This window comes from Dermacentor variabilis, chromosome 7, assembly GCF_050947875.1.
Source record: "Dermacentor variabilis isolate Ectoservices chromosome 7, ASM5094787v1, whole genome shotgun sequence".
Taxonomy (NCBI): Eukaryota; Metazoa; Arthropoda; class Arachnida; order Ixodida; family Ixodidae; genus Dermacentor; species Dermacentor variabilis.
Genome location: NC_134574.1, coordinates 130594296 through 130620432, shown reverse-complemented (window position 1 = coordinate 130620432; position 26137 = coordinate 130594296). Strand labels below are relative to the sequence as shown.

General features: G+C 48.7%; 1 protein-coding gene across 1 annotated transcript; it reads left to right on the top strand.

Annotated features, from left to right (window-relative positions):
• The first annotated feature begins 18130 nt into the window (after positions 1–18130).
• On the top strand, positions 18131–24512 carry LOC142587134 (iris-like). Its single transcript, XM_075698021.1, has 4 exons — positions 18131–18290; positions 19394–19686; positions 22367–22683; positions 24028–24512. Exons 1-4 carry the CDS (start codon positions 18199–18201, stop codon positions 24382–24384), a joined length of 1059 nt encoding a protein of 352 aa, XP_075554136.1. The 5' UTR covers positions 18131–18198; the 3' UTR covers positions 24385–24512.
• The last annotated feature ends 1625 nt before the right edge of the window (positions 24513–26137 follow it).

The following is a 26137-nucleotide window of genomic DNA, read 5'->3' as shown; positions in this document are numbered from 1 at the left end:
CTGCAGCCCATGGATGAATCCTTTTATGAAAAGACGGAACATTATTGGCTCTACATGAATCGATATTTATCATTATAGAGCACAGTTCTTAAGCGTCCGTCTCTGCGTTAAGCGCCATGTGCCTCGGCGGCGTACCGAGCGAACGACCACAGCGACAGATGAAAAAAGCGAACGTGGAGCGCATCAGAGGATGAAATACGGCAAGAGCGAAGAAACCGCGAGGAGGAAAGCGAACGAGGGGAGTACAGCGAAAACATGGTGTAAAGCGGAGGAAGCCACCTTGAAGCAGCACCAGATGGCGCTCACGTCCGCACATCCGCGGCGGTGGCCGTGTGTGTGTGGGGGGGCGGGGGGAGGGGGCAGGTGTAGGAAAAGAAGAACCTGAAACTCGCCTTCGTGCATAGCGTTCGCCGCAAGCGTTTGCCGGTAAAGATTACGGTTGCATAAGCTGCAGTTGCCGGGAAGCGGCAACTGTGAGGCCGGTCTACATACTCGTATATAGCGCCGAGCGTCATGGCTCTATCCCTCGGTGCGGTGATCGATGCGATGCCTCAGTATACAGCGAAATGAAAACACGTATACAGCTGCGCTCAAATTTGGCATTAGGTGGCTTCGTAATCGTCGGCGATTTTTTTTTAATTGGGAAGGCTCAATAAAAAAAAACGCAGAGAACTTCAAATATACGCACTTGAGTTTCTTTTAATAGAGTTTGCAGCGCCTTGATATAAGGTTATACAACTTTGACGTCATTGTCGACAGCGCCTTACAATTTGTGCCCGAAGGGGATAATGTCACCGGCTACAGATACACCTATTGGAAAGACCCGCCACTTCTGAATATCCGAGATCTTTTGTAGCTTAGGAAAAACAGTTTTTTTTTCTGAGGTTTAACATCCAGAAAATTCACCGCGGGCTATATGACGGACGCCGTGGTGGAGGGCTTCGGATAAATTTGGACCACTTGGGGAGAGAAACGTTATACTGCGCCCAATGCACGGTTCTTGAACACCGTTCTTGAACTTGGACCGTGGCCACACCCGTCACTGGCACGAAAAGCGATTCGTGCACTGGTGTCATACTTGATGTGCACCTGCTTACGAGGCCGTTTATGGTGCCCCTGTGCAACCTCCCAGAAGCACTCAGTGCCTACTCTCTCCTTTTTTCTCTCTATTACCCATCCCCCCCCCAGCGTAGGGTAGCAAACCGGGTGCTCGTCTGGCTGACCTCCCTGCCTTTCCTGTCTTTTCTCTCTCTCTCTCTTAGCGGGTCATCGGAACAGTATAAGCGGTGATTTATCGCAATGGCTGCCACGGGAAGGGGAAGCGAATTCAAGGGTTCGCAGTAAGATAGACGGTACGACGCAATTGGGATACTTCCAGGCAAAGTAATGCTGTCGGCTGGTGCAAGGCAGGGCTGATTGGAGATCGTTGGGAGATGCCTTTGTCCTGCGGTGGACGTAAAAAATATGACGATGTTGTTTATTACCTACATTAGCTAACCCGGTCTATTTCTGTGTACACTTACATATCTGGTCATCTATGAATCCGTCTGCCCGTAAGGCCACTGCTAGGTACCACGCACGTCTGGATCTGCCACGAATAGGCTGACGACGACGAGCGCTCCAAAATGGCAGACCAGCGAGCGAGCGATGCTGGCTTGCTGGTGCTCCGTCGCAGTCCAACAGCGAGACGCGCACTTTCTTCAGGGTCCTCCAGACGATGCGGACTACGCCCGGAAGCGGTTCGTGGCTGTCGTGTGTGGCGTGGCGCTTCTCGCCGGTGCCGTGGCCTTCCTTGCGGTCATCGCCGTGGCGGACCCGTCGGCGTTTTTCGGCCAACACGCCGGGTGAGAAACCACCCGCTACGCTGCGCCGTCTTGCGAGCGTGTGTAGACCTTTGGTGTAGCGTTTCGGCTGTTCTGTGCGAACGCACGCAAAAGGGTTACGGGGCGCTGCAACCTTAAAGTTGCCACGTGTCCTATTTTCGACCGTTATAGCTGGCCTGTTTTTTTTATTCATTTATTGATTTTTACTGGGTGCTGCAAGCTATCGGTTCAATATGATGATTAGCGCGCGTTTACCTCTTTTGCTGGCTCTATCTAATTGTTCGTAACTAATGAAGCACCGTCGCTGACCCACATAGGACTAGCAGCAGACAACGGATTGGAATAAGTAACGTAAGACGCAGCCAGATACACGCAAAAGCCATTTTGTTAAATGTAATACGCAGAATGAATTTTCTTTAAGTATGCAGATTCAGCGCGCATCTTGATATGTGCGTGAAGCGAAGCTTTGAATAAACGGTTGATCGAATGCTACAAAATTTTCACATTGCATTCCTGCGTCTTCGGTGTAAACGAAACGGGCATCTCGCCTGCATGTGCACACGTGTGGTAAACGGAATGCGACACATGCAGCGATCATCTCAAAGACATGTGGCCTAATGGTTAAAGTGTGGCCTAATAGTTAGAGCATCGAGCTGCTGTGCTCGGGGACCGGGTTCCGACCCTACAATCTGCCACGTAATTTAACTTTCTTTTTTAAGTATGAGCTATTTGGTAAAAGACCCGCAGCCAGCAGCCTCGGTCTGAAAAGCCTGGGAGGGTTAAAAAAAACGGTGTTTTACGTGCCAAAACCACTTTCTGATGATGAGGCACGCCGTAGTGGAGGACTTCGGAAGTTTGGACCACCTGGGGTTATTTAACGTGCACCTAAATCTAAGTGCACGGGTGTTTTCGCCTTTCGCCCCCATCGAAATGCGGCCGCCATGGCCGGGATTCGATCCAGCGACCTCGTGCTCGGCAGCCTAACACCATAGCCACTGAGCAACCACGGCGGGTTCCTGGGAGGGTTAGCGAAGAATCTGCAGAGGCCATGAGAATAACTGCGCAGAAGCGGCAATGAGAGCGCGAAGAAAGCTTCGCTTGAAAAGGAAACGAACAGGTAAACAATTATGCGAGTAATATCAAAACCAAACCCGAAATTTCCGGAGTCCTCCACTACGGCGTGCCTCATAATCAGAAAGTGGTTTTGGCACGTTAAACCCCATAATTTTTTTTTAAATATCAAAACCAAAAAAGAAGGTACAAACAAAAACTAAGCCGACGCAGTCAGCCGCTACCTCATAATGCGCGCCGCCAGGTCATCCTTATAGGATGCGCATCGCGCAGTTTAGAAGCGCGAGCTCGCGTCCACCATGAAGTGGCACTCGCCGTAAGTAACGCTAATATGTGCTTCATGTCGGATGTGGTGATTACTTTTTTGTGATGGGCCTAAAGTTAAAATTATTTGGAAATACATTTACAGCTGCTAACCATTGTTACCGGTCACCCGACGCCTAGCACTTAAGCGCTTGCGATTTTCCATGCAGTATTCAATAACGTCGATGTTATCTTCAAGCCGAACTAAAGTCAACCAAACACATCCAATGCTCGAGGGCATTAATTGCCATTTAACGCAAGGAGCGTCAGTTATACTTAAAATGTATGAAATTTAATTGTACACAATAATAAAAGTTAAGTGTCGATACTTCTTGCCGTTGGTTCGTATTTGCTACAGTCCAATAGTACGCAAAACAATGTAAACTATAAGACCAGGACAGAAAAGCGCGTCGTCACTGACGCTTTTTTTTATTCTCGTCTTACTCCACATTGCGTCGCGTCTTATTACACAGTAATTCATGAAGATATTGGAGACTTTAGAATGAACTTCAGAGCGATTAGATCGTTCTCACCTAAACATTTTTTTTTAATCTGCAGTGATATGAATCGATTGTCCTCCAACACGACAAGCCTAAAGGCAAATGCTTCATCGAATCCAGCCATTCACGCCGACGAAGAAAACTCATCTCTTCTCGAAGACGACAACACAATGGCACTTCTTACCAGCTCAGAAGCGATTGACATCCCTGCGACACGGCCTAGGGTCTTCGAACACGCCTTGGAATGACACAGGCTGCTGCGCGCCAGGGTTCCGACTATCCCATGCCGTATTTTCGCGCTATTCTTTTCACAATATCTGGAAGCAAAAACGTAATTCTATATATCAGGAACTATCCGCTTATGCAGAAGACAATAAATTCGATAACGCTCAAGCACTGGTTTACACTGCATAACTGTTATTCTTTACTGTTATTGCGGTAGTAATTATACGAACTCTCGAGGCGTGTTCGCGCCCTCGTGTTCAGGTATCGCCGGCACATTTGCTGACACTGCTTTGAGGGTTAGAAAAAGTAGCAGCTTCGCCCGAAAAGTGAAGCATTGATTGCGATAGCAAATTAGCAGACAGGTATACGAAGCAAGCATAGATTTGTCCGCCGTATGAACTTGGCAACATTCGCTTACTAACTGAACGGTGTCAGCACGCACAGGCAAAGAACACATCACACTCTACGACCGCCGACACTCGCTGTCGAAACGCTGGCCTGAGCAAGCGCGGCAGCAGCATCGAGCGAAGTGACCTTCGTGCTGTCTATCTCTTCAATGCAAACTGAGCGGCGAGAACACACACACTCTTAGGCAAAGTTACACCCTTTGGCTTGCCCCTTCTACCACACAACAATAATCGTTATCGGCCTTGATGCGTTTCCTTTCTTTAACTCTGCGAGCCCGGTACTTTCCAGTAACGAACGGCACGCGCGTTATCAGCATAGAACAGTTTACACCCTTTGGAGTGCCCCTTCTGATAACGCGCGTGCCGTTCGTTACTGGAAAGTTCCGGGCTCGCAGCGTTAAAGAAAGGAAACGCATCAAGGCCGATAACGATTATTGTGTGGCAGAAGGGGCAAGCCAAAGGGTGTAACTTTGCCTAAGAGTGCACGCAGCAAGGTATGAGCCATCTGCAGATCGCTCTGCAGATAGACCTCAGACTCTGCCCAGGCGGCGCTGCGGAAAAAGCCGTCACCAGCGCCCCCATCGGAGCCTTGGCGCGAACTGAGTAGTGCAAGGACAGCTGTCCGCAAGCGAAGGTGCATAGGCCACAATGGACTCCTCTCTTTCGTTTTGTGTTGAGGCACGGTTTCCTAAAAATCAAGGACCTGGAAAGCTTCTTCCGCCCATCCACGCTTCGCAAAGGAAGCTTAGCAGAGCGAAGTACGTGTACAATATAAAATAAAGTCTCAAGTGTTATTTCGGCGTGCTGCAACTCGCAAGTACAGAGAGCATCAGGTTTGTCTATAGGCATATCACCATAAAAATCTAAGCATTTCAAATTGGTTGATATTGAATATGTCCTGAACGCAAGACTTAGGTATCTCCTATATTTTTATATATTTTATCTTAATGTTTTGTCTCGCAATTATTTAGAGACAGTATCCTTTCATAACTTTTTCCAGAGCAGCAAACAGAAAACGTTTTCCAAGGCACAAACAGCGTGAGATCATAACGAAAGAAATTTCCTACAGTGTCTACGCGCTGCATCTTTCTTTCTCGCAGGAGCTACAGCATCGCTCATACGTTAATTTGAACTTTTCGCAGACGCTTCGAGCAACAAGCGCGCACAAATAGATGTAAATACACGCGACATTCTTTTTTTTCTTTACACACATGCGTTACTTCACAATTACTCGTCCAGTGCTCCTACAGCAACTTCATTGCTCACATTTGAAAAACGCAGTCGAGCAGGCTCAGCACATTGCGAAGTGTGCTTGTATCGGCGCAGGACATACAAAATACCGAAAGTAGAAATGAGCTCGCGATACAACGATGCTGTAGAACAGAATTTTGAATTCATAAACGAACCAAAACGTTTGGTTAAGCTGACCTGCCAAATCTTTCCGTTCCACTTGTTGAGTCAAGCGGACGGGGACGTCTATTAAAAGGTGGAGATATCGATGGCACATCAGCAGGATGGTTCGCAACGTTGTTTTTTCTGTTACCAACAAAGTGGCGTCAGCAAATTCTTGAGTTTTCGCTTGGTTACCACGGTCCTCCGTCAGGGCTACGCAACACAATTACAGAAGAACAAAATTGTCGCACTTTCTCATGCGAGCCGATGTGTTGTGGGGAATGCAAGCAATCCGATTACCCAACAGGCTGAACGGCCCGTATCCAGCGCTCTCGCCTTTCCCCTTCATAGTGTTCACAAAAAGTGTTCGAGGTCGGAGTTTATGCTTGCGAATTCAGCTTTATTGTAATCACGGATGTATCTGATGGACGGCTGACGGGGGGAGACTTCAACCATCAGGTTAAAGAACAAGAGATTGTGATCGCTCTGCCCACTGTGGCATGAAAAGGATTGAATTAACTCAGGACGGGAAACAAGAATGAGGTCGAGAATATTTGAGCCTCGTGTTGGCTTATTTACTGCTTGGAAGAGGTTTGAAATGAGGACGATTTCAAGGAGATCTTTAGATTGGCGAGATGACGCAGTAAGAGCCTCCCAGTCGATGTCCGGGTAGTTAAAATCACCGCAAAGTATTAGATTCGCATGAGGAAATTGGGATTGCAAGACTTGAACTACACAGTGAAGGTCCGTAATAAAACAATGATCCGTGTCAGGTGCTCGACAACATAAACTAGCATATTGGTACAAGAGCGAAGGCAAATTTTCAGACATTATTTCGCTGTGGCTGTTTATCTCGAGTAAAGCAGATGAAAAAGTTGAATTCACGAGAGCAAAAATGCCGCCTCCCCGGCGACCTATTCGATCTCGCCTGTAGATATGAAAGGACCGGTTGCTGTGAAGCAACTCTGAATCGTGAATATCGGGTGTTAGCCAAGATCCAGTAAATAAGGCGATGTCAGTGCTATGGTCTCCTAGGACGGCCTCAACGATTTCTTGTTCTGGCAGGTAGCTTATATTTGTCAGTAGCACCAAAATTTTGTTAGTTTTAGTTGTGCGCAGACATTCTGAGACCTGCGGCAGGGAAGTGTCGCGCGGGACTTGCCTTAACCGCTATGAATGTAGTTCTACAACGGAACCTGTTTCGGCGTTGTAGGTGAATAGTTTTCTGCCGATAACCAACTCATCAAAGCGGATCTTAAATGAGACTTTAGTTTGTTGGCCATAAGAAAAAAGCTTTTTTCGGGCTAGCCAAACTTTAGCTGAGTAATCCTCACAAACTGAGAATGTGGGTCCTTTTATGTTTCTGTCCTGCAACAAGAATTCTTGATATATCTTTGAAGTGTGCAAGCTTAACTATGATTGGACGGGTTTTGCCTGACTGGAAACGACCTAGTCGGTGAGCACGTTCAATATCTTGGCTACCAATTGTAATACCCAGGTATTCGGAGCAGAAGGAAGTAACGTGGGCCTCAGACTGGTCCCAGCTTTCGCCAAGTTCGTCCTGAAGTCCGAGGCACAGTAGGTTTGTGCGTCGCAAGCGGTTTGCAGCGTCGTCGCACTTGTTTATCAGTGCTTTAACGTCTAAAGCAAGCTGGGCCAAGTCGGTGTTTGTTTCGGATGCAGCTACTTTTTCTGGGTTTGTTTCGATAGTTTTTTCGAGTATATCGACGCGCACTGAAAGACGATGCACCGAGTCTTCAATGTTCGTTTGAGCGAACCGGATCAAGGCAAGCTCGGCGAGTACGGTACTCAGAGTGGATTCAATACGAGATATGGCTTGGTAAACTGTTTCGAAAGACGGCGGAGCATCGTTTCCGTTCGGGCCTGGGTTTAGTTCAACCTCACCAGATAAAGCGAGGAGTAGAGAAATAAGGTGGGCGTTGAGCCAGTGGAAGCAAGCAATACACAGCAACCTTTGACAACACTCGATGGCGTCTTTGGCGCATGACACCACTAGCAAAAATGGGTTGCTTGAGCGACAGTACGTGACATAGGGAAGATAACTAACCTGCAGCAGATGAAGCAATGGCGTCTGCATGAGGAGTTGCGATGCGACGGCGTGCCCCAAATGACTCCAGTGGTACAGCGTCTTATATAGGTGCCGGATTCCCGTGCTTGTGCCAGTTGACAGACTGGTCCACCGCTGGAAGCAGTGGATGCAGGTCGATGTGGTCGTTGTTGATGTAGTCATCGTCAGCAGGCAGCCAAGCTATCTTGTAGACGTCGTGCGGCCCAAAAAAGCCTAAGCTTTCAGCGTTGGAGCGTGGAGTGGCGGGACCCCATATCAAGACTGCCTGCAGCAGATGAAAAAAGGGCGTCTGCATGACGAGTTGCGATGCGGTGGCGTGCCCCCACTCCGTACTCGCGGACAACTTTCTGTGGCTACGAAGGGAAAGCGACGGGCGCATGGCTGCTGCACATGTGTTGCCGCGCCGACTAGTCCGGCAGCATTTGACAAGGCTTTTGGTTGCCCAGAATAGACGTTAAATTGACACAGGTTATACGTGCGACGGCTTCGCGCTTTCCTAGACGCGAAAGCGAAAAGCCGCAAAATAAGTAAAGCTTTACATTCAGTGGTGTGTTCCGTCTTATTTAAATGTTGCTAATAAGGTGTTTATATTTTTCTCTTCTCCAGCCTAGGCAACGTGGATTAAAACACGGAACTCTTTTCAGAAGCGCTCTCACCTGTGCACGCTTTGCGTCCGTAGCTTTCCCTTCATTGCCACAAAATGTCGTTCGCGAGCGTAAACAAATTAACAAGCTTGGTTTCACGCGCGCACAAGCCAACGTTAACACATCTCACTCGATGACCGCGGAAACTCGCTGTCAAAATGCTGGAGTCAGGGAACGCGGCAGCGGCAGCGAGCGAATTGACCTTCGTGCAGGCGCTCGCATCAACGCCAGCTAAGTCTTGAAATTACAGCGCAGCGCTGATGTTATGCCCGTCGCAGACGGCTTTCGAAATACAGTGGCATGGCCGGGTACGCACGGTAGCCTGGGCCACGGCGGAAACTCGCCTGGAGTGTCCATATAACTGCTATAGCAGTAAATAGGATAAATTCAGGTAGGATAATGCCAGGTGGACGCACCGTCACGCTGTGGTGAAGCGAAAGCCAGGCCAGCGTTCGCTGCTAGCACGAGCAGTGCGCGCTCACACATTGGCTGTGTTCCAAAACTCGCCGTAGGCGGCGAAGTAGAAGGCTAAGCGGACAGCGGCCGTCTAGTTCCAATTCTCACGAAAGCGCCAAAAACAGACAGCTTCGCGAAGACAGCATCGAAGTCAAAAACGATGCAAGCTGCTTTTCCGCCCGAACAAGATGGTGGGTGAGCGGGACGCTTGGAAAGCCGACAGGAAGGTCGCCTGTGCACAAAAAGACGTATACACGCTTTCATGTGGTCTTAATGTAAGTTACATCATTTTTCAGAAGTACGCAGGCGCAAAGACCTAAAATAGAAAAATAGTGTATGCTTCTCTCAACCTTGACGCCGCGAGGTGGCGTCACATCGCAGAAACGTCTTCCATACTTTTTTCCGGACGGTTCGAAACGCGTTCCATTACTCCGCCTACAAGCCATCTCTGCTCTCTCCTTAGCTGTTTACGTAGACTGTCTCCGATGCTGGCCAGAATAAGAACACACCTATTAGCGTTCCCGCTCAACAGCTGTGCGCGTACCGCACCGTGGTGCGCATGTACTGGTCTGAGCGGAACTGCCGGTACTACGTCTAGCTGTAAATCTATCTACGGCCGCGCAAGAACGCAGTAAGCTCGCGCTGCAGCGAATCCTTTCATTGGGCGCCAACGAATGCCGACAGCTTTCCGGTGGTCTCAGTTTGTGCATCATTGAGGCGCGACGCCTACAACGTCGGCGCTTTTCGTCACGCCAGCGCAGCGTTGTGAGACACGCAATATAGTAGTTAGGCAGGGCGTTGGCTTAGCATCGCCGGAGATGTTGCCTCGCATGCTGTCACCCGCCAACGAAACGCCCCCTCCCCCCCCCTGCATATTGTTGAAACACCGTCTGAGCAGCGAGCTTCAGCGCAACCCTAAAGCTTGCCATCGCTTTCAAGGAGGAGGAGGAGAAACATTTATTAAAAAGAAAGGACAAGCAGGTGTCTTTCTGCTTGTGCGGGAGGCGCCCTTAGTCCAGGGCTCCTGCGGCTCTTGCTGTCTCCCGGGCCCGCCGCACCAGTTGCTGCTGGTTACGAGGGTCCGAACTAGTCAGCACGGCCTCCCACTGCTCGGGTGTGGGGTTGGGTATTTGCGGGGCCGCCTTCACGTTGGGGCACGCCCATGTGGTGTGATATAGGGAGGCGTAATCATTACAAAGGGGACATTTGTATGAATATAGTGTAGGGTGCATTGCGTGTAGTCTGCTTAGATGGGGGTATGTGTTGGTTTGTAGTTGTCGCCATGTTACGGCGTCTTCACGTGAGAGGGTCTTGTGTGGAGGCGGGTATTGTCGTCTGTTCAATCTGTGGTGTTGTAGTATGGCGTTGTATTGTAAAGGTACGGGCTCCATGGAGGCGGCCGTATCCCTCTCTTGTGGCGCCCGGGAGGCATGAGCTCGGGCTACAGCGTGCGCACGCTGATTTCCACGGAGGGACTCGTGTCCTGGAGTCCACACTATTTCAACGTCCGGCAATTGGGAGGCTTGTTTGAGGAGTCGGTGGGCTATTGAAGATATTCTGCCTCTCGCGTAGCTACGGCAAGCTGCCTGGGAGTCAGTAATGATTGTGACGTACTCGTTGGTCGGACTAGAGGTGATGGCCAAGGCGATGGCTGTCTCCTCCGCTACGAGGGCGCTGGCAGTGCGGACCGTCATCGAGACCACCTCTTGTAGGTTACAGTCGACAACGCTGGCCGTCATGGCTGCCTTTTGGGGGTACTGCGCGGCATCTGTGTATAGTGTGGTGGGGAGACTGCCATATTTTGTCTGTAGAGTTTTTGCGCGAGCTTGGCGACGATCGGCATGATGTTCCGGGTGCAACTGCCACATTTTATTGCGATAGCAATTGTTTGGACACTGAAGTCGCATTTCTGCCGTCGCCGTAGCCGTGAGGTTCCGCATAAAGCCCAACGGCGATAAAATCGTCGCCTATGCCGTATGTGCGAGTGAAAGCGTGCGAGGGTAAACCGGCGAACGCGAATCTCGCGTGCGCGAGCGACGAAGGCGGGGTGGAAGCGCGCCTTCTTCAGTCGCGCGCGAGGCACAGGGCTGAGGGAAGTAATTAAGGCGCGTTCAACTCCGGCGGCTGCAACTTACGGCGCGGCGGTGCGGGCGCCGTATCTCGTAAACGATCCGCGATGTGGCCAGAGCGCGCGGCCCTCATCTTCAAAGCGATCTGCGATGTTTGCAGAGAGTGCGTAGTGCCGGTAGCTTCATATGCGCTGTGCTTGCGACGTTTCGTTCGTGTTGAAGCGAGAGATGCACGAAGGTCAATTCGCTCACTGCTGCTGCCGCGATTCCGCACTCCAGCGTTTTCACAGCAAGTTTCCGCGGTCATCGAGCGATATGTTTTCATGTTTAACTCTGCGTGCGTGACATTGTGCTTGTTAATTTAGCTAGTAAACGCATGTCCACAAGTTTACATGGCCGATAAAACTACCATCCTTATTTCGCATAGCTATCTACTAATTTGTTATCGCAATGGGTGGTTCGCCTTTCGGGACAAACTGCGACTTTTTTTATTGATAAGTAATAGTGCAACACAATCTTACACCGATGTCACATGGCCACTTTGAATAGCGATCGAATCCGATATGTGTCAAATCCTCGACAACGATTCGCTCCCTCCTGCAGATTGAGAAATGAAGCCAATCACGACCGAGAAATTCGATCCGGATTGGGCTCGATCGCGATCGAAAGCGCGCTGTGTGACACACGTACTACAAATGAGGTTTCTAACATTTGTTGCCATTGCATAAAATCAAGTTGCCTCATTTATGGCGTGTACTTTCGTCACTTTTTTTCTCTTGCCTAGCTTTATGCTGTCAGCGCGAGCCATTGCATGAGTACAAAACGAAGAACAGTCGGCAAGCTTTGACTGGCTTTAAGTCGATGCTGATGATGATAATAATCTTTTTACTACTTATGCTCACATAACATTTACGGCAATATATCTAAGCATTCAGATGTGTAACAGTAGACATGTTAATTCACATTTACAAGATACTTATTTCATTTAAGCTAATTTTGCTTTAAACAAATTATACATTATTTTCACCACCCAATTAATGGCCGAACTGCCAGGATAGGTTGCGCCATGTCATTAAGGAACAAGAACAAGACTGATTTTATTTACTGGCTACATGGGAGCTCGCTACTATATCTGCGTATTTTTACCAAAAGAATGCGATTTGTGACTATGACGCTGGCTTGCGGTTCACTTAAACGACACGCCTTAGCGTGTTAATCTACTGTATTTACTGTGTCTAATATGTGTCTCCGAAATTCTCTTGTGATCTGAATTGTTCAATTATCTCTTTTCTATTTCTTTGAAAGTATACGTGCCCATCCACCTTATCTGACTACCAATTACGCGCTATTCCCTGGTTGCCAGCTTTACATCTTTCAATATGTCCTTTATTTATCGTTCTCTGTGCTTTTCCTACAATTTCGTGGTCCGACCTGCACTGTCATGCGCCATGTTTCACGAGCATCATCATCACCATCATCAGTTCCGCCCAAAAAGAAGACGAAATTAGGCAACCGACCGGCTCCATCAGCACGCGACTGTCAGGAAAAATTCTAACGTTCAGGTAAGCATGCGTCGAAGTGCGCTGAAGAGCGTTTGGAAAAGTCCAATTCATACCGCACGGTCATCCTTGAGTCTTCCTATATTTCAGTTGTTTTTTTCAAAAGCTGCTGCTAGTTTTGAAGCATGCTACTACAGAGCGGTCAAAATCAACCCCATGTTTTGTACTGCAGCGTCTTCCATAGTCCAGGTGGTGCCTGTTTATACCGAAAGTCGAGGTTGCGCTTTTCATGGATGCTATAGCTAAATAACATTCAGCCTTTACATATCGCTTGTAATTGCTATGCTTAAGAGCGGGGAACTGTTGGGTGCTTGGTCTGGCATAGCTGGTTAGAAAAATTACCGCAAAGAAAAAAACGCACAATAGGAACGGGAAACGTCTCCCCTTCCTCTTGTGTGCGCCTTCTTTTACGTGATAATAATTCTATTAAGCAGCTTGCTGTGCTGTTTTGGATACATGAATTGCACGTAAAAATAGCTGCAAGAAATGGTATTGCAATAATGCCTTATCGTTGGCCTCTGTTTCAATCTGTTCTATATTTCCTGTTGAGCCCCCACCGCTCTTTGCATGTTGCTATGAGCGTATAAGTGTATGAATAACTAAAGACTGCGTAGCTATATATTATGTATAAACAGACATGCTCTTCCGAGCTCCACATCTGCGCTCTACCGCGTGACCAGCTTCCCACACTTCACACGCATTCCCGTTTGTGCTCGTGATGGCAACGCATTAAAATGTAATAACAGGAGTAGGAGGTTAGGCTAATCGGTGATTCGCGGAAAACCCACGACAGCGCGGAATGCGGGTACACAGAACAAAAAGGAAGACACACATGCAGCTGACTTCCCACTCTATATCTGGAAGTCAGAGCCCCGTTCGCCTTTCTGCGTCTCTCGCCATGTTCAAGTAGTCCAGAATGAGACAGCCTCTATAGAGCTGCCGTTTGCCAAGTCAGCGCCTACCTGTGCCTAAGCCAAACTTAGACCCAAGCCAAACTTGGGCCGAGGCCAAACTTGGGCCCTAGCCAAACTTGGGCCCTAGCCAAACTTGGGCCGTAGCCAAACTTGGGCCCAAGCCAAACTTGGGCCGAAGTCAAACTTGTGCCAGAGTCAAACTTGTGCCAGAGTCAAACTTGTGCCTAAGTCAAACTTGTGCCAGGCAGGTGTCTCGCGCGATTTTTGTCGCAGCTCCCGTTCGGGAAATGACTTCCGCCGAGGACGTGCACGGAAAGTGCGGTTCAGCCACGCCGTCTCCGACGAGCGCCACGAAGGGGTCGCCGACCGGTGAAGGTGTCGCTCGGATCTGCAGCGCCCTCGCCGTCAACATGTGCAAGCAGCTGCTCCGCATAAAGGTCGCTCGTGCCCGCTCGAGAAGATTGAAATTTATTGGTTTAGCGTGACGGTCGCAAAAATGCGAGTGCCGCAGTACCTAAGTGTCAGAACATGAGGTCCCGAAGAAAATGCGGTCAGGGGGACCTCCTATCAGTACAATGTAAAAATATTTGCCCCTTTACGGGTGTTTTCCTGACGTATGGGTAACACCCATACCGTTAGTGCCTTACTCTTAAAAAAGATAACACCCGGTGCGGAGTATTTTGTCCCACAGCAATTATAGCTATCTGTCTTGCCTGCATTTCCTTTCTTTAACGATGCAAGCCCGGTACTTCCCCGTCATGAACGGCATGCGCGTTATCAATGTGACGTAGCATTCAAAGTACCGAGCGCAGCATTTTCAAGAAAGGAAACGCAAGCAGGGAAGATGATTATTGTTGTGGGACAAACATACACGTCAAATGGTGCAACTGCTTTAAGAGTGTCCAGAAATTTATAGCGGACATTCTTGAAAGAGCTTGCACCATTTGGAGCTTATTTTACCCCACAACGATAATAGCCATCTGTCTTGTCCGCATTTCCCTTCTTTAGCGCTGCGAGCTAGGTACTTCCAAATAACAAACAGCATGCACGCTAGCGGCATGACAGAGCACACAAATATAGGACACTTCAAAGGGTGCGACTAATTTAAGAGTGGACGACAACGGAGTTTCATATGGGTAATTAACCTGTCGGATATTTGTGAACGCCCAAGGCTGTTAGAATGATTACATAGTTTTCAACTACGTGTTTTGTCATCGCACGTCTAACTACAGCTGTGTTGTTGTCCTCTATAAATTTTTCTAAGGCCCTAACGGTAGGGGAGTTACCCGTGCGATAAGAAAACACTCTTCAGGGTGTGAACATTTTTACAGTGTACGGCAGTGCTTGATTGCTTGCTAGCTGAGTCGAAAAGCAGTTGGCGCACAATTGATAGGAAATACATAATGGAACCTAGCAATATGAAATAAAAGCTGTTGCTTTTATTTCATAAGAAAGGGAAAAGAAAGCTATATGTAAGAAAGGGAAAAAAAGTTTTTTAGACTAGGGCCGACTGATCGCCCCGTTCAAATGAATGTAAAAAGCACGAATACGTTCCCGAGACACTCGATGGACCGATTTGAATGAAATGAGTTTGATTTGAGAGCGAAAGCTCAACTCTACCAAATAAAAGATCAAAATTGCAATTAGGATCTCTAATTAGTTTACAAAATTTGTAACTGCATCAAAAAATAGATATCACGGTTTAGTCAAATGCATCTGTCAGAGAATCTAAAGGACAGCCGCGATGTACAAAATATAGTATATATATATATATATATATATATATATATATATATATATATATATATATATGTACTGCGTTGCTTATCAATGTTTTGCAACTCTCATGATCAAAAATTAGTAAAAGACCTGCATACTTCCGAGTGGTGCATGCAATAATTATGCCCGCATTAAATGTCTAAGTACGACTGACATGATTATTCTCTTTTATCTCTGAGTTAGAGCCGTAAGCTAGATTGCTCATTTTTCCTTTCTTTCTAATTTTTCGACTTTCAATATTCTCTTTAACAACCTTTATCGCTTAGATTTTTATAAAATCTACTCCTTCTAGTCGGTAGATTGCGTCTTTTCTTTAGTTTAAATGCAACAAACTATCAAATTTGATGCAGTGGATCCGTTCCCATGTACTCGGATAAAGTACCCTGTGGCAGAGCTTCTACTTAAGAGGCAATTGCTGTTCATATCACGGGAGTAGATACATGGGCTCTTTGTTTTAGCCTAATTCATTAGTTCCAGTGGCAAAAGGCCACGACGAACAGCCATCAGGAGACGACATGCGCAGCGCTCACGTCCCCGTTTGCCTGCTCATCCAGGCAGGCTTGTCAGCGCTATACAGTGAATCATTGTTTACATCACGCTAACAGGGACGCGTTTTCACGAAACTTCATTCAGGCTAGTCAAAATATAAAGCAACACTATAGAGAGTAATATCAAATTAAGCTTTATTAATGAACTACGCTCCAGCAACTACAGCACAATGACCACTGTTATACAGCACGCGATACGTGGCTTTTGATAAGCCGCTAAGATACGCGACAAAAAAAAAAACGAAAGGCGGTTTGCACCACCACCCCGAAATTCCTGCAGCACCTCGGCGTGACGTCATGTATCCCGCTAGCGTGTGCTCGCGCTTAATTAAAGGGACACTAAAGGCAAATATTAACTGAAGCTAAAGTGACAGATTAGTGCTCTAGGATATCTAAGGCGTCAATATTATCGCGAACAGAGCCTTAATAATGGAGAAATTGTGGTAAAGGCAGGGCATGGTTAGAGACTCCCTCTGGACATTCAAGCATTTGCCCAATGACGAAAGCACTCCTCAGTTAAATTATCGCGCAAGGCATTTGGACCCTTGAAATGTTATTTTCCCGTACACCAAGTCTTTTATGAATACTTTGTTTAGCGCAAAACAACAGACACAAGAAAGACGACAGGACAAGGCGCTACCAGAACTGCAGGTTCAGAAGATGGCACAGACACACAAATATCAGGGCCCACAGTAGAAGAAACATAGTTCAGCACAATGCGTTGGCGGGCTAGTTGGTGCAAATCCATGAATACTTTGTTTAGCGCAAAACAACAGACACAATAAAGACGACAGGACAAGGCACTACCAGAACTCTGGGTCCTGATATTTGTGTGTCTGTATCATGTCCTGAACCTGCTGTTCTGGTAGCGCCTTGTCCTGTCGTCTTTCTTGTGTCTGTTGTTTTGCGCTAACCAAATTATCCATGGATTCGCACCAACTAGCCCGCCAGCGCATTGTGCTGAACCAAGTCTTTTCTTGGCGCGAAACAAGCGTTGCAAAGTTTCTGGAATGCTATTTAAACAATCCAAGTCGACATAGTATTTGCCTTTAGTGCCCTTTAAAGGTTCATGGGTAAAGTCGGCATATACTGCCTGCCAAAAGAACGAGGGACTCGTAACTGCTCTTCACCACAGTCCGGCCGCCCTCCGAGACTGCAGGACCTTTTTCTCTCGATTCTTGGCTCCCTATGTGCATTTGCCTATAGATATTGCGGAGGACGGCGCGCTTTCCTATCCTGCAATTTTTGTCACTATGTGTAAGCGCCGCTTAAACTTCTTTCCAAACTGGATCGTAACGGCCCATGCAGAGTTCGTAATTGCGAAACGGCGGCTTTGTTCGTCGTCGGTGGTTGGCCCGTATCACTGTGGCGCACGCACCCCCAAGTGTGCGGCTACGCAATGCGTCTTCGGCGTTTTGCCGGTGACACGGCCGTCGGCTGCTAGACGAGTCCGTCCCGCGCTGTAGTGACGGCGCAGGAGCGCAGTAGCGAAGAACTGGGAATCTTCGAAACTAACCTGTGCCCACGAGAGCAAGCGATACTCTGACAACGACTGTGGCGAGCACAGTCGGTGATAGTCGAAATCTGATTCTGCGGATCAGACGCGTCGGCTATTTAAACATGGCTCGCGAACCTTTCAAAGTAGACGCCAATGCTCGCGTAAGCTCTAGAACGTGCACCAGCATTCCCCTTCACGAACGATATTTGATTATGCGACGCTTGGCCACGACATATATAGAAAACAGGACGATCGATCCCATTCGAGAAACAAGGCAGAAAGGCGCGTCTTGCGCCTAGCGGTAACCTTTACACAATGTCTAGCCGGCGAAATGCGGTCAGAGGATGAAAAAGTATTCGTCTCAATATGGGTAGCCCAGCCATGAACAAGAACTGAAACATACAACCTGCAATTGAATATTTAACAATAATGGAGCCCGCCGTAACAGCGTGTCATAATTCAATGGTCTGCTACCGCGAAAGCGGCATCTAAAGGATACTACGGTGTACTAAACATAGAGATAACATGGGGAATGCGGGAGATGGAAATTCAAGACGATGAGCAAAACGTGAACAAGGTGAATGCAGGAGCCAACGTTTCGACAAGTGGATTTGTCTTCTTCAAGGCGACGTACGCTTTCCTCGCCACAGTATATACTGTGGCGAGGAAAGCGTACGTCACCTTGAAGATACTATGGCGAGGAAAGCGTACGTCGCCTTGAAGAAGACAAGTCCACTTGTCGAAACGCTGACTCCTGCATTCACCTTGTTCACGTTTTGCTCATCGTCCTAAACATAGAGATAGCAACTATACGTACCGACGGCACCTTTATCGGTCACTTGTCCGCAGGCGCCCAGCAAACCCGGCGATTCCCCGGAGAACATCACCTTCTCGCCTCTGGCTGTGGCCTCGGCGCTGTCCATGGTGCACGCGGGAACGAGCGGTCGCACGTCGAGGCAGCTGGCCGCCGCCCTCCACTGCGCCGACATCAGGACCGTGCACGAACAGTTCAGGTGCACGCCGCGCGCACGCTCGCACTATATCAATTTTTCAAATAGACTTTACGCACTAGATCTTTAGCTTGTCTCTTATCTCTTAGAGTATGTGGTTTGTGCGTATACTCTACCAGAGTAAGTTTTTGTGTCCTTGCCAGTTGACACCATCCTATGCCTTCAAATTTCCCAATCGCCTCAATATTTTCTCTGTGTTCGACTGCGTTTGCCTTTGTACTCATTCTGCAATTCTAACAGAGGGAGAGCAAAATTCTGCAAGTGCGCTTCCTGCACATCTCGTTTGAGCCGCACAAGATGGCGGCCATCGCCCTAGAAGTGGAAGTAAAGCATGAGCCCGTAGGGAAACCTAACAGTGTGAAAAAGTATACCAGTATTTCGCGTGTACCCAATAAACCACTGCATATCTCCTCTATGTATTACATGACTGGGCCAATTCCATTTTTCCCCTATTTATCTGAACCAGATTGTTGAAAGCAACCACTTGCTCTCAAGTCCCCATGCCATCATCTACCTTTCACTTAACGTTATGCCTATGCTTTTTCGATCCATCGCTCGTTCAAAGCTATTAATTTATGGGGTTTTACGTGCCAAAATCACGATCTCATTCTGAGGCACACCGTAGTGGGGGACTCCGGACCACCTGGATTTCTTTAACGTGCACATAAATCTAAGTACCACGGCTGTTTTCGCGTTTCGCCCCCATCGACATGCGGCCGCCATGGCCGGGATTCGATCCCGCGACCTCGCGCTCAGCAGCCCAACACTATAGCCACTAAAGAACCGCGGCGGGTGCGTCGTTCAAAGCTATACGTTCGCAATTTGATTTTGAGAGGTAACTGTGTGAGCTACGAAGTATGCAACTCGTGCTTTTGCACGCTTTAAGCTACGCCGTATCCGTCTTTCGCTCTTGTCCCGTTTTTGCGCTGTTTTCGTTCTAAATTCGTAGTTAAGTTCCTGAAACTGTAACTGTTAAGCCGCGGTTTAAAGCTCAACGTCCGTCTATGTTATGTTAGCGCACTCACAATAGCAAAGCTTTCGTAAGAGTTTACCGAGCGCACACACACTCGCTACCACACCGCCCTGGCGACGCCGCTCGCGCGCAGGCACGTCTTCAACGAGCTGGGCCGCTTGAGCGGCGAGATCACGCTCAGCCTGGCCAACCGACTGTACGCCGACGACCGGCTCCGGCCGCTGGGCGCATACCAGGCCACCCTGGACCGGTGCTACAAGAGCGCCGTCGAGTGCGAGCGTTTCCACGCCGACCCGGAAGTCTGCCGCTCGAGCATCAATGCCTGCGTCGAACGGACCACGTGCTTCCGCGTCAAGGACCTACTTCCGGAAGGAAGCCTCGACTGCGACACCCGGCTGGCGCTTGTGAGCGCCCTCTACTTCAAAGGTACGGAAAGAGCCATCGTTTTCCTAAAGTGTAGCCCGCAAACGAAACGGATGTCCTCGAGAGAGCGTGCGAAGAGTTTCAGGAGTACGATAAATGCGTGCGTCCTTTACGGTTTACCAACAGAACAATAATCGTCGTAGTTATTGCGCGGACTTCCTTTATCCATTTATTCGACACTCCGCCAAGGCTACATGTAAGAAAGTCCGTGTTACGCTGATATGCACATACGGCTCGTAACCTGAAAGCATCGAAAGAAAGGAAATATGCGATCGATCACAGTTTTCGCTTGAGGCCCGAGAGAAGCCCCCAGAGAGCGCAAATGTTTCTAGTAGCGATGCTGCTCTACACTCCAGAAGAAAGAGGAGGGGGGGGGGGGGCTGTCATGGCAACACCTTCTTTGCGGAGGTAGCTTCTTCTTCAGTGCTCCACGCGATTTTCCATGCTAACTGATGGGACTGCTTATTCTGCTGGTCCCCCATCCGAGAAGATCCTCAAAGAGATGCAGCAACTATGAAGAGTTGGGCCAAATATTTCACATGCACTTTACCCCCGCAAAATGGGGTTGCAGTACTCCCGTTGGTCTTAAGATGCAGAGCATGTATACTTCAGGAGAATTGCCTGTGTGGCGATGTTTTTAGGGACAAGCCATGTGTAGCAATGTGCGCCAATTACATCTAGCTAAATTTTCTAGTCTTCTTGCGCATTCCGAACGAGTACATTAAAATTCACCCTGCTTGTGCGTGATCTGACGGTGATGTGAGATGAGTGTTTCTATGTTCTGTGTCATCTTTTATAACCATATTGTTAATACATATGTTAAAATATTGCATATGTTGTATGCCGATATGGTGACGTACTACTACTGCCATATGAGGGCGTTCAGGCGCTTTCATGCTGCGTGTCGCAGACTTTCGCTTGGAAGACTTCCATTAAGCTTGTTACAAAATACAAACATTCTGTATTCTGAGATTGCTGCTTTCGACAGTGCTTTCTGCCACGTAAGCTTTGCTCCTGCAAATTTGCGTTTCCTCTACTCAGGTCACTTCTGCACTTCCTCGCTACCATCCTACTTTTTCTTCCTTGCTGGGTATTAGAGAGGTCTTCTTTATGGTGAACCTCCCTTCTTGTGAACTTCCCAACTTGGCAAGTTGGGACTGGCTCGTCATTAAATCTAACCGCGCAGTCAAACAGAAAAAAAAACATTTGGAGGACGCTTAACCTTCACCTTTAAGAGTGGAACGCGATATCATTAAACGATCCCTGACGGCTTCTCACGCTTCCCGGCAACTGGAGCGCATGTAACCGTCATGTTTACCGGGAAACGCTGGCCGCGAACGCTATGCACAGAGGCTGGTAAAAACGCGGCCTCTTGCGTGGGCCGCGATGCGGTGGAGGCGAGCGCCATCTGGAGGTACTGCAAGGAACCGGGCGCGCCGCACTGTAGCCTCGAAGATACTCATGCGCCTGTGCGTGCAAATGGCTTACTCCGTGACCGGTCTGTGAGTGGTAGAAACGCTGGAAAAGGGGTTTCTTTGAGTTTTCGCGTAATAGAATTATGTTTTCTCGTATAATTTAATTACAATCCGACGCTATCATGTAATGTAGGTCGCACTTTACGATGTTGATAGATCCTTTAGCTTCAGAAATTCAATACGCTCAGCGAATTCCTTGCTCCACATGGAGGGCCTTGGTATGGGTGGTTAGAAAATGTTTTTGCCGAAACGACGCCGATGCAGGACGCCAACGCCGGGTTTCCCGCTACACGAGGCCCTTAACATTGTCGCGTTATTAGTATGGCAATTTAGCGGTAAATGCGAGAGAAGTAACACTATGGCTCAGCTCTGTGAGGTTCCACTACCAATTACGCTACGGCGGCGGCTGTGAATCCGCCCATTAACTTAGGTATGCATGTTCATATGCTGTAGCGCAGGGAGTGTCACACATGCACGCACATGCGCTCTTCCAAACTCTCCCATTCCCTCTACTGCATGACCGCATTGCCACACAGTTCACACATAGGCAATTTTTTTAAGTTTTCACACTCCTAATGCGAACGCACTAAAACTAAGGCGAGTGCTGCATTACGGCGAAGCTGTTAAGGGAGTTCAACGGTTCTCGCACAGCGGCGATGAAAACCGACCGCATCGCGCGATGGCGAAGTCTAAAGTTACTGTTTGTATGCTGTCCTTGTAGGGAGCATATACACTAACTCTAGCGGAGCTGGATTCACATGTTAAAGTACTGCGAAACGCCAGCAACGCAGCCCTGCCAAGCCATCGGAACGCTCAGCTAGACACGGGCGTCGGTAAAGCCGAGAGAGCCTGCAGTAACACACGTCGCATATAACGAAGGATATACATGTAGGAACTCTGACATGGCGAAGCATTTAAAAAAAAGGCTCGGGTATAGCGAAAAAATTGCGTTGAATATAAGTGAAGCGCTTGTAATGTCGTGGGTCTTTGGCCGTCTCCAAACAGACCTCCCGAACTTCCGAAACGTGGCGCGAGTGCTCCCTTATACTGTTTCGCTGTCTTTAACGTACGAGTTGCTCGAACTGGCACACATCTTCGAAGGCTTCTTTCTGTTCCGTCGCAGTCTTCGCCACGCTGTTAAGTTTTTATTCGGTCTCGCGAAATCACGGGGAGAAACACAAAGAAAACACCCGAACCCGCATCCCCAGGGCGCTGGTTCACCCCGTTCGACCCGGGTCGCACGGTGGCGGGCGACTTCCACGAGTCTCGCACCAGGGTCGTCCGCACGCGAATGATGTCGGGCGACGCGCCCGCCCGGCTCAACCACTACTGCGACGGCCTGTCCGGGCGCGCCCTCGACGTCGCCTACGAGGACGGCGGCCGCTTCTCGATGACCCTGCTGGTGCCGGACCAGCTGGACGGACTCGCGTCGCTCGTCGAGTCCCTGACGCCCGAGCGCCTGGACAAAATCCTGCGGGGGTTCGACCCGCGGCAGGATGTCCAGCTGGAGCTCCCGCGCTTCATGGTATACAGCGCTGTTGGTCCATCCGTCCAGCACTTTGAAACAGGATGCAAAAACAGGCGGGAGTCAAGTGTTCCTATTTCATGTGCCTCATCGCTCTATAACCTCCGTCTCTATACCCCTCCCACCGATTCCCGCGATCATTTTTCCGGAAGGCAATATTCACTGTGCAGAGAGAAGGCCTAGCGTAATCCCTTTCTTAATCATTTTTTTTTCAAACTGCTATACTATTACTGCGCTTTTGTGTATCGTCAATATGAGCTGTCTCACTCCTTCCCAGCAACTACCAATCTTAAGTGTTGTTGAATGCTGGTAAACCTTTGGAGCAGTTTGTGTTTATACGCATCCTGTCCGTAAAAGAACGCTTTTTTCCTCGAAGCAGTGGAGTAACGGCGACCAGGCGTAACAAGTGACTACAGTGTGCCCCGTTCACCGGAAAGTTTGAAGGCGCGGTCCCTTACCTAACATTCAGCCGCCGAGACGAGTAATTCAACGGCTGAAGCGAGCGACGCTTCGGAGCGAACCATGCGGTATTCCATATGAAGTATACAGCCGAGGCACGAAAGGAAGGCGGGGACGGCCAGGTCAAACACGCACAAGCCCTAACTAACAACGAAATCTTTTTTGAGCAAAATGACATTTTATGCAGGAATCGGAAAATAACGCACAAAGAGAGAAGAAAGAGGCGGACATCCAATCCAAGCATGCACAACACTGCACTGCTGGGCGGCACGTGGAATTGTGCAGAGTCGTGCAGTGGCGGTATCCAGATCTGAGTAAGCTAATTCCTTCTGGAGTAGGTCTACTGATGAGGCAGGCGGAAGAGTGCTGCTTGCTGCAGGCAGACCTCAATCCTTGAAAAACATGCAGGCAGTTGATCTACATGAGCGCCACCTATCAAGTGTAATAGGATCCGAAGCCCATTGCAATACATGTGGTAGCACAAAGAAATACTAACGACGAAGACCGATTCGGACCCGGGCGCAACAGGCCGCGCACCATTCACTATGACGGCAGCGCAAAGGGGACAGCGTGACAGAGAGAAAGGTGGACGCAAGACATGCACAGGTCAGCGCGGGTCCTGTGTCACCGGTTTGTGTCACCGTTCCCTTGGCGCTGCCATCGTAATAAACTTGAACCTACACGCCCAAGATTACGTGCTATTGCGACTTATCATTCACTTTCCCGCTCTCTTTGACGGAATAACTTGAGGAGCAGCCCAGAACACCCTCTGCAGGATATCCTAAATGTCCTATTACACTGGTAATTTAGAATGTCGCGCTAAACGGCAGGTGCTGAGCACTTCATCTCGCTCCACTGAGATTTACCGTTCTCATTTTCGCACAGGTGGAAGACACGACGGACCTCAGAGTCGTCCTGCAGGCAATGGGAGTCAAGGACCTATTTGACCCGCTCCTGGCCGAATTCACGGGCTTCGTAAGGAACGAGGACGCCTCCAAGAAGGACGGCAGCGCACAGGCGACAGGAATCACCCTGTCGGTCGCCGTACACAAGGCGTTCATCGACGTCAACGAAGCAGGCACCGAGACGGCCCCGCCCGAGGACGTTGCCAAAACGCCCGGAGGCTTCCTCGTGGACCCGTCTCGGTTCCGGGTGGACCGTCCCTTCTACTTCCTCATACGATGCCACAGCCCGGAAGTGATATTGTTCGCCGGCTCCGTACGCCACGTTCAGCCGCTTTAGCGAAAATGTATTTTTTTCTTTCATTGACATTGTTGGTCGTCGTTTTTCCAGTGGCGTCGCAAATGCGATGCCTGGCGAACTAAACCATCGTGTTATACATGAAGTGTAACTGCTTCTTCGATAACTGAGCGGGACAATAAAAACTAACTTTCCTGGTGTCTACAAGCATCTGTAAGCTCCTGAAACCGATGTCACTAATTTCATTGAAGCTACATTGGCATTAGGCTGTCCCAGCTAACTAGAGTCAAGCTCTTTAATGAAAAAGATAGTTACGAAAACAGTGCAATATACGAGGTTTACGGTGCTTCGTCGACAGAAGTATGACGACCGAACTACGTAGGTCTTAAGATGTTGCACCATGTTCTTCTAACCTTTTCTTTTTTTTCGTTGTTTAACAGCTAATCTCTACTTAGCTGGGACACCGTATATGGGTTCCTTCTTAATTTTCAGCAGTGCTCACGCCTGCAAGGTAAACTCTAACTTCGTCATATCTTGTTCTTCTGGGAAACGGTTTTGGAACAAGTATCTCTCCAAAAGTGAGCCAACAACGGGGTTTCACCTTGCGTCAAACCAGCTCATTTAAGCACTGGCAGCTATGCCCGAAGCTCTCGGCAGCTTCTAATTTATAGTCAACGATGAAAACGGATACCGACGTCCGTTTGATCGGCGTCCGTATTTCTTTTGTCCATGCGCAATCCCGACCACCCGAGGTTTACGTCGAACTCTTGATTTCATGAAGCTTCTAATTTATGTTCCTTCACCTTCGTTAGTTTGTCCGTTCGTTAGTGGGATTTCTTTTTGTTTGTCTCTTGTTTCCCAATAACTTCTTTGTCTGAATTCGAGCAGACCTATTCAAAACACAGGAAAAAATACATATTCCAAGCAGCAGTCAAGACGGAAAAACTTAAAAAGGTCTTCCACCCTGTCGCCCTGTCCATCCGCTTTCACATTAACCGGCTTAGTATTGCGCTAATAGGTGGCGGTGTTTTGGTCATTGTTGTTATAATAGTTGTTGCTGTTGGGGGTGGTAACAACTTTATTGAGATTCTGCTCAGTTATGATCTGGCAGGCCCGAGTCCTAGGATGGCCCTCATGAGGAGCGACCCTTTCGGCCCAGGCAACGACGGCTTTTTGTAGTTTTTGATCCGCCGTTCTGAGCAGCTCCTCCCATGTGTGTTGTCAGGGAGCTGGTAGGAGCGACCTGGGAGGGGGTAAGCCCTCGCACACCCAAAGAATGCGATTTTGGGTAGCCAATGTTTGATTTGTGCAGTTTTGACATATTGGGTTCCATTGCCCGTTGGTAATTATAGCCAGCCAATGTGGGCTGGGGAACGACTTAGTTTGGATTCGACTCAGGATCGAGGCTTGCGCTCGCGTGAGGCTTGCGTTTGGAGGCGGGTAGATTCGCCTTTCTTGCTTGTGGTAGTTTGTTGCTGTTGCCTTCAACATTTGCGTCCTCGCGCGTTCTTCACGACCTGACTTCAGTTTTTCTTTTTCCTCAGCCACCGCCACAGCGTTGTACACCACATACTAAGCTAAGCATTTTCGAATAATCCCGAATGGCGGCCACGTTTGTCGAGTAGGAGGAACGAGAAACGAAAGATACCGTGCGAGCGATTCAGAAGCCAGGCTCTACAGTGCTAAGCCCATAGATAATGTGAAATTTATTTTTCGTTATAAATTGAAATATTCCGTCCATTTCGTGGCCAATCTCCCGTATTCGGTATGAGCCACATGCTTGATAGAAAAAAAC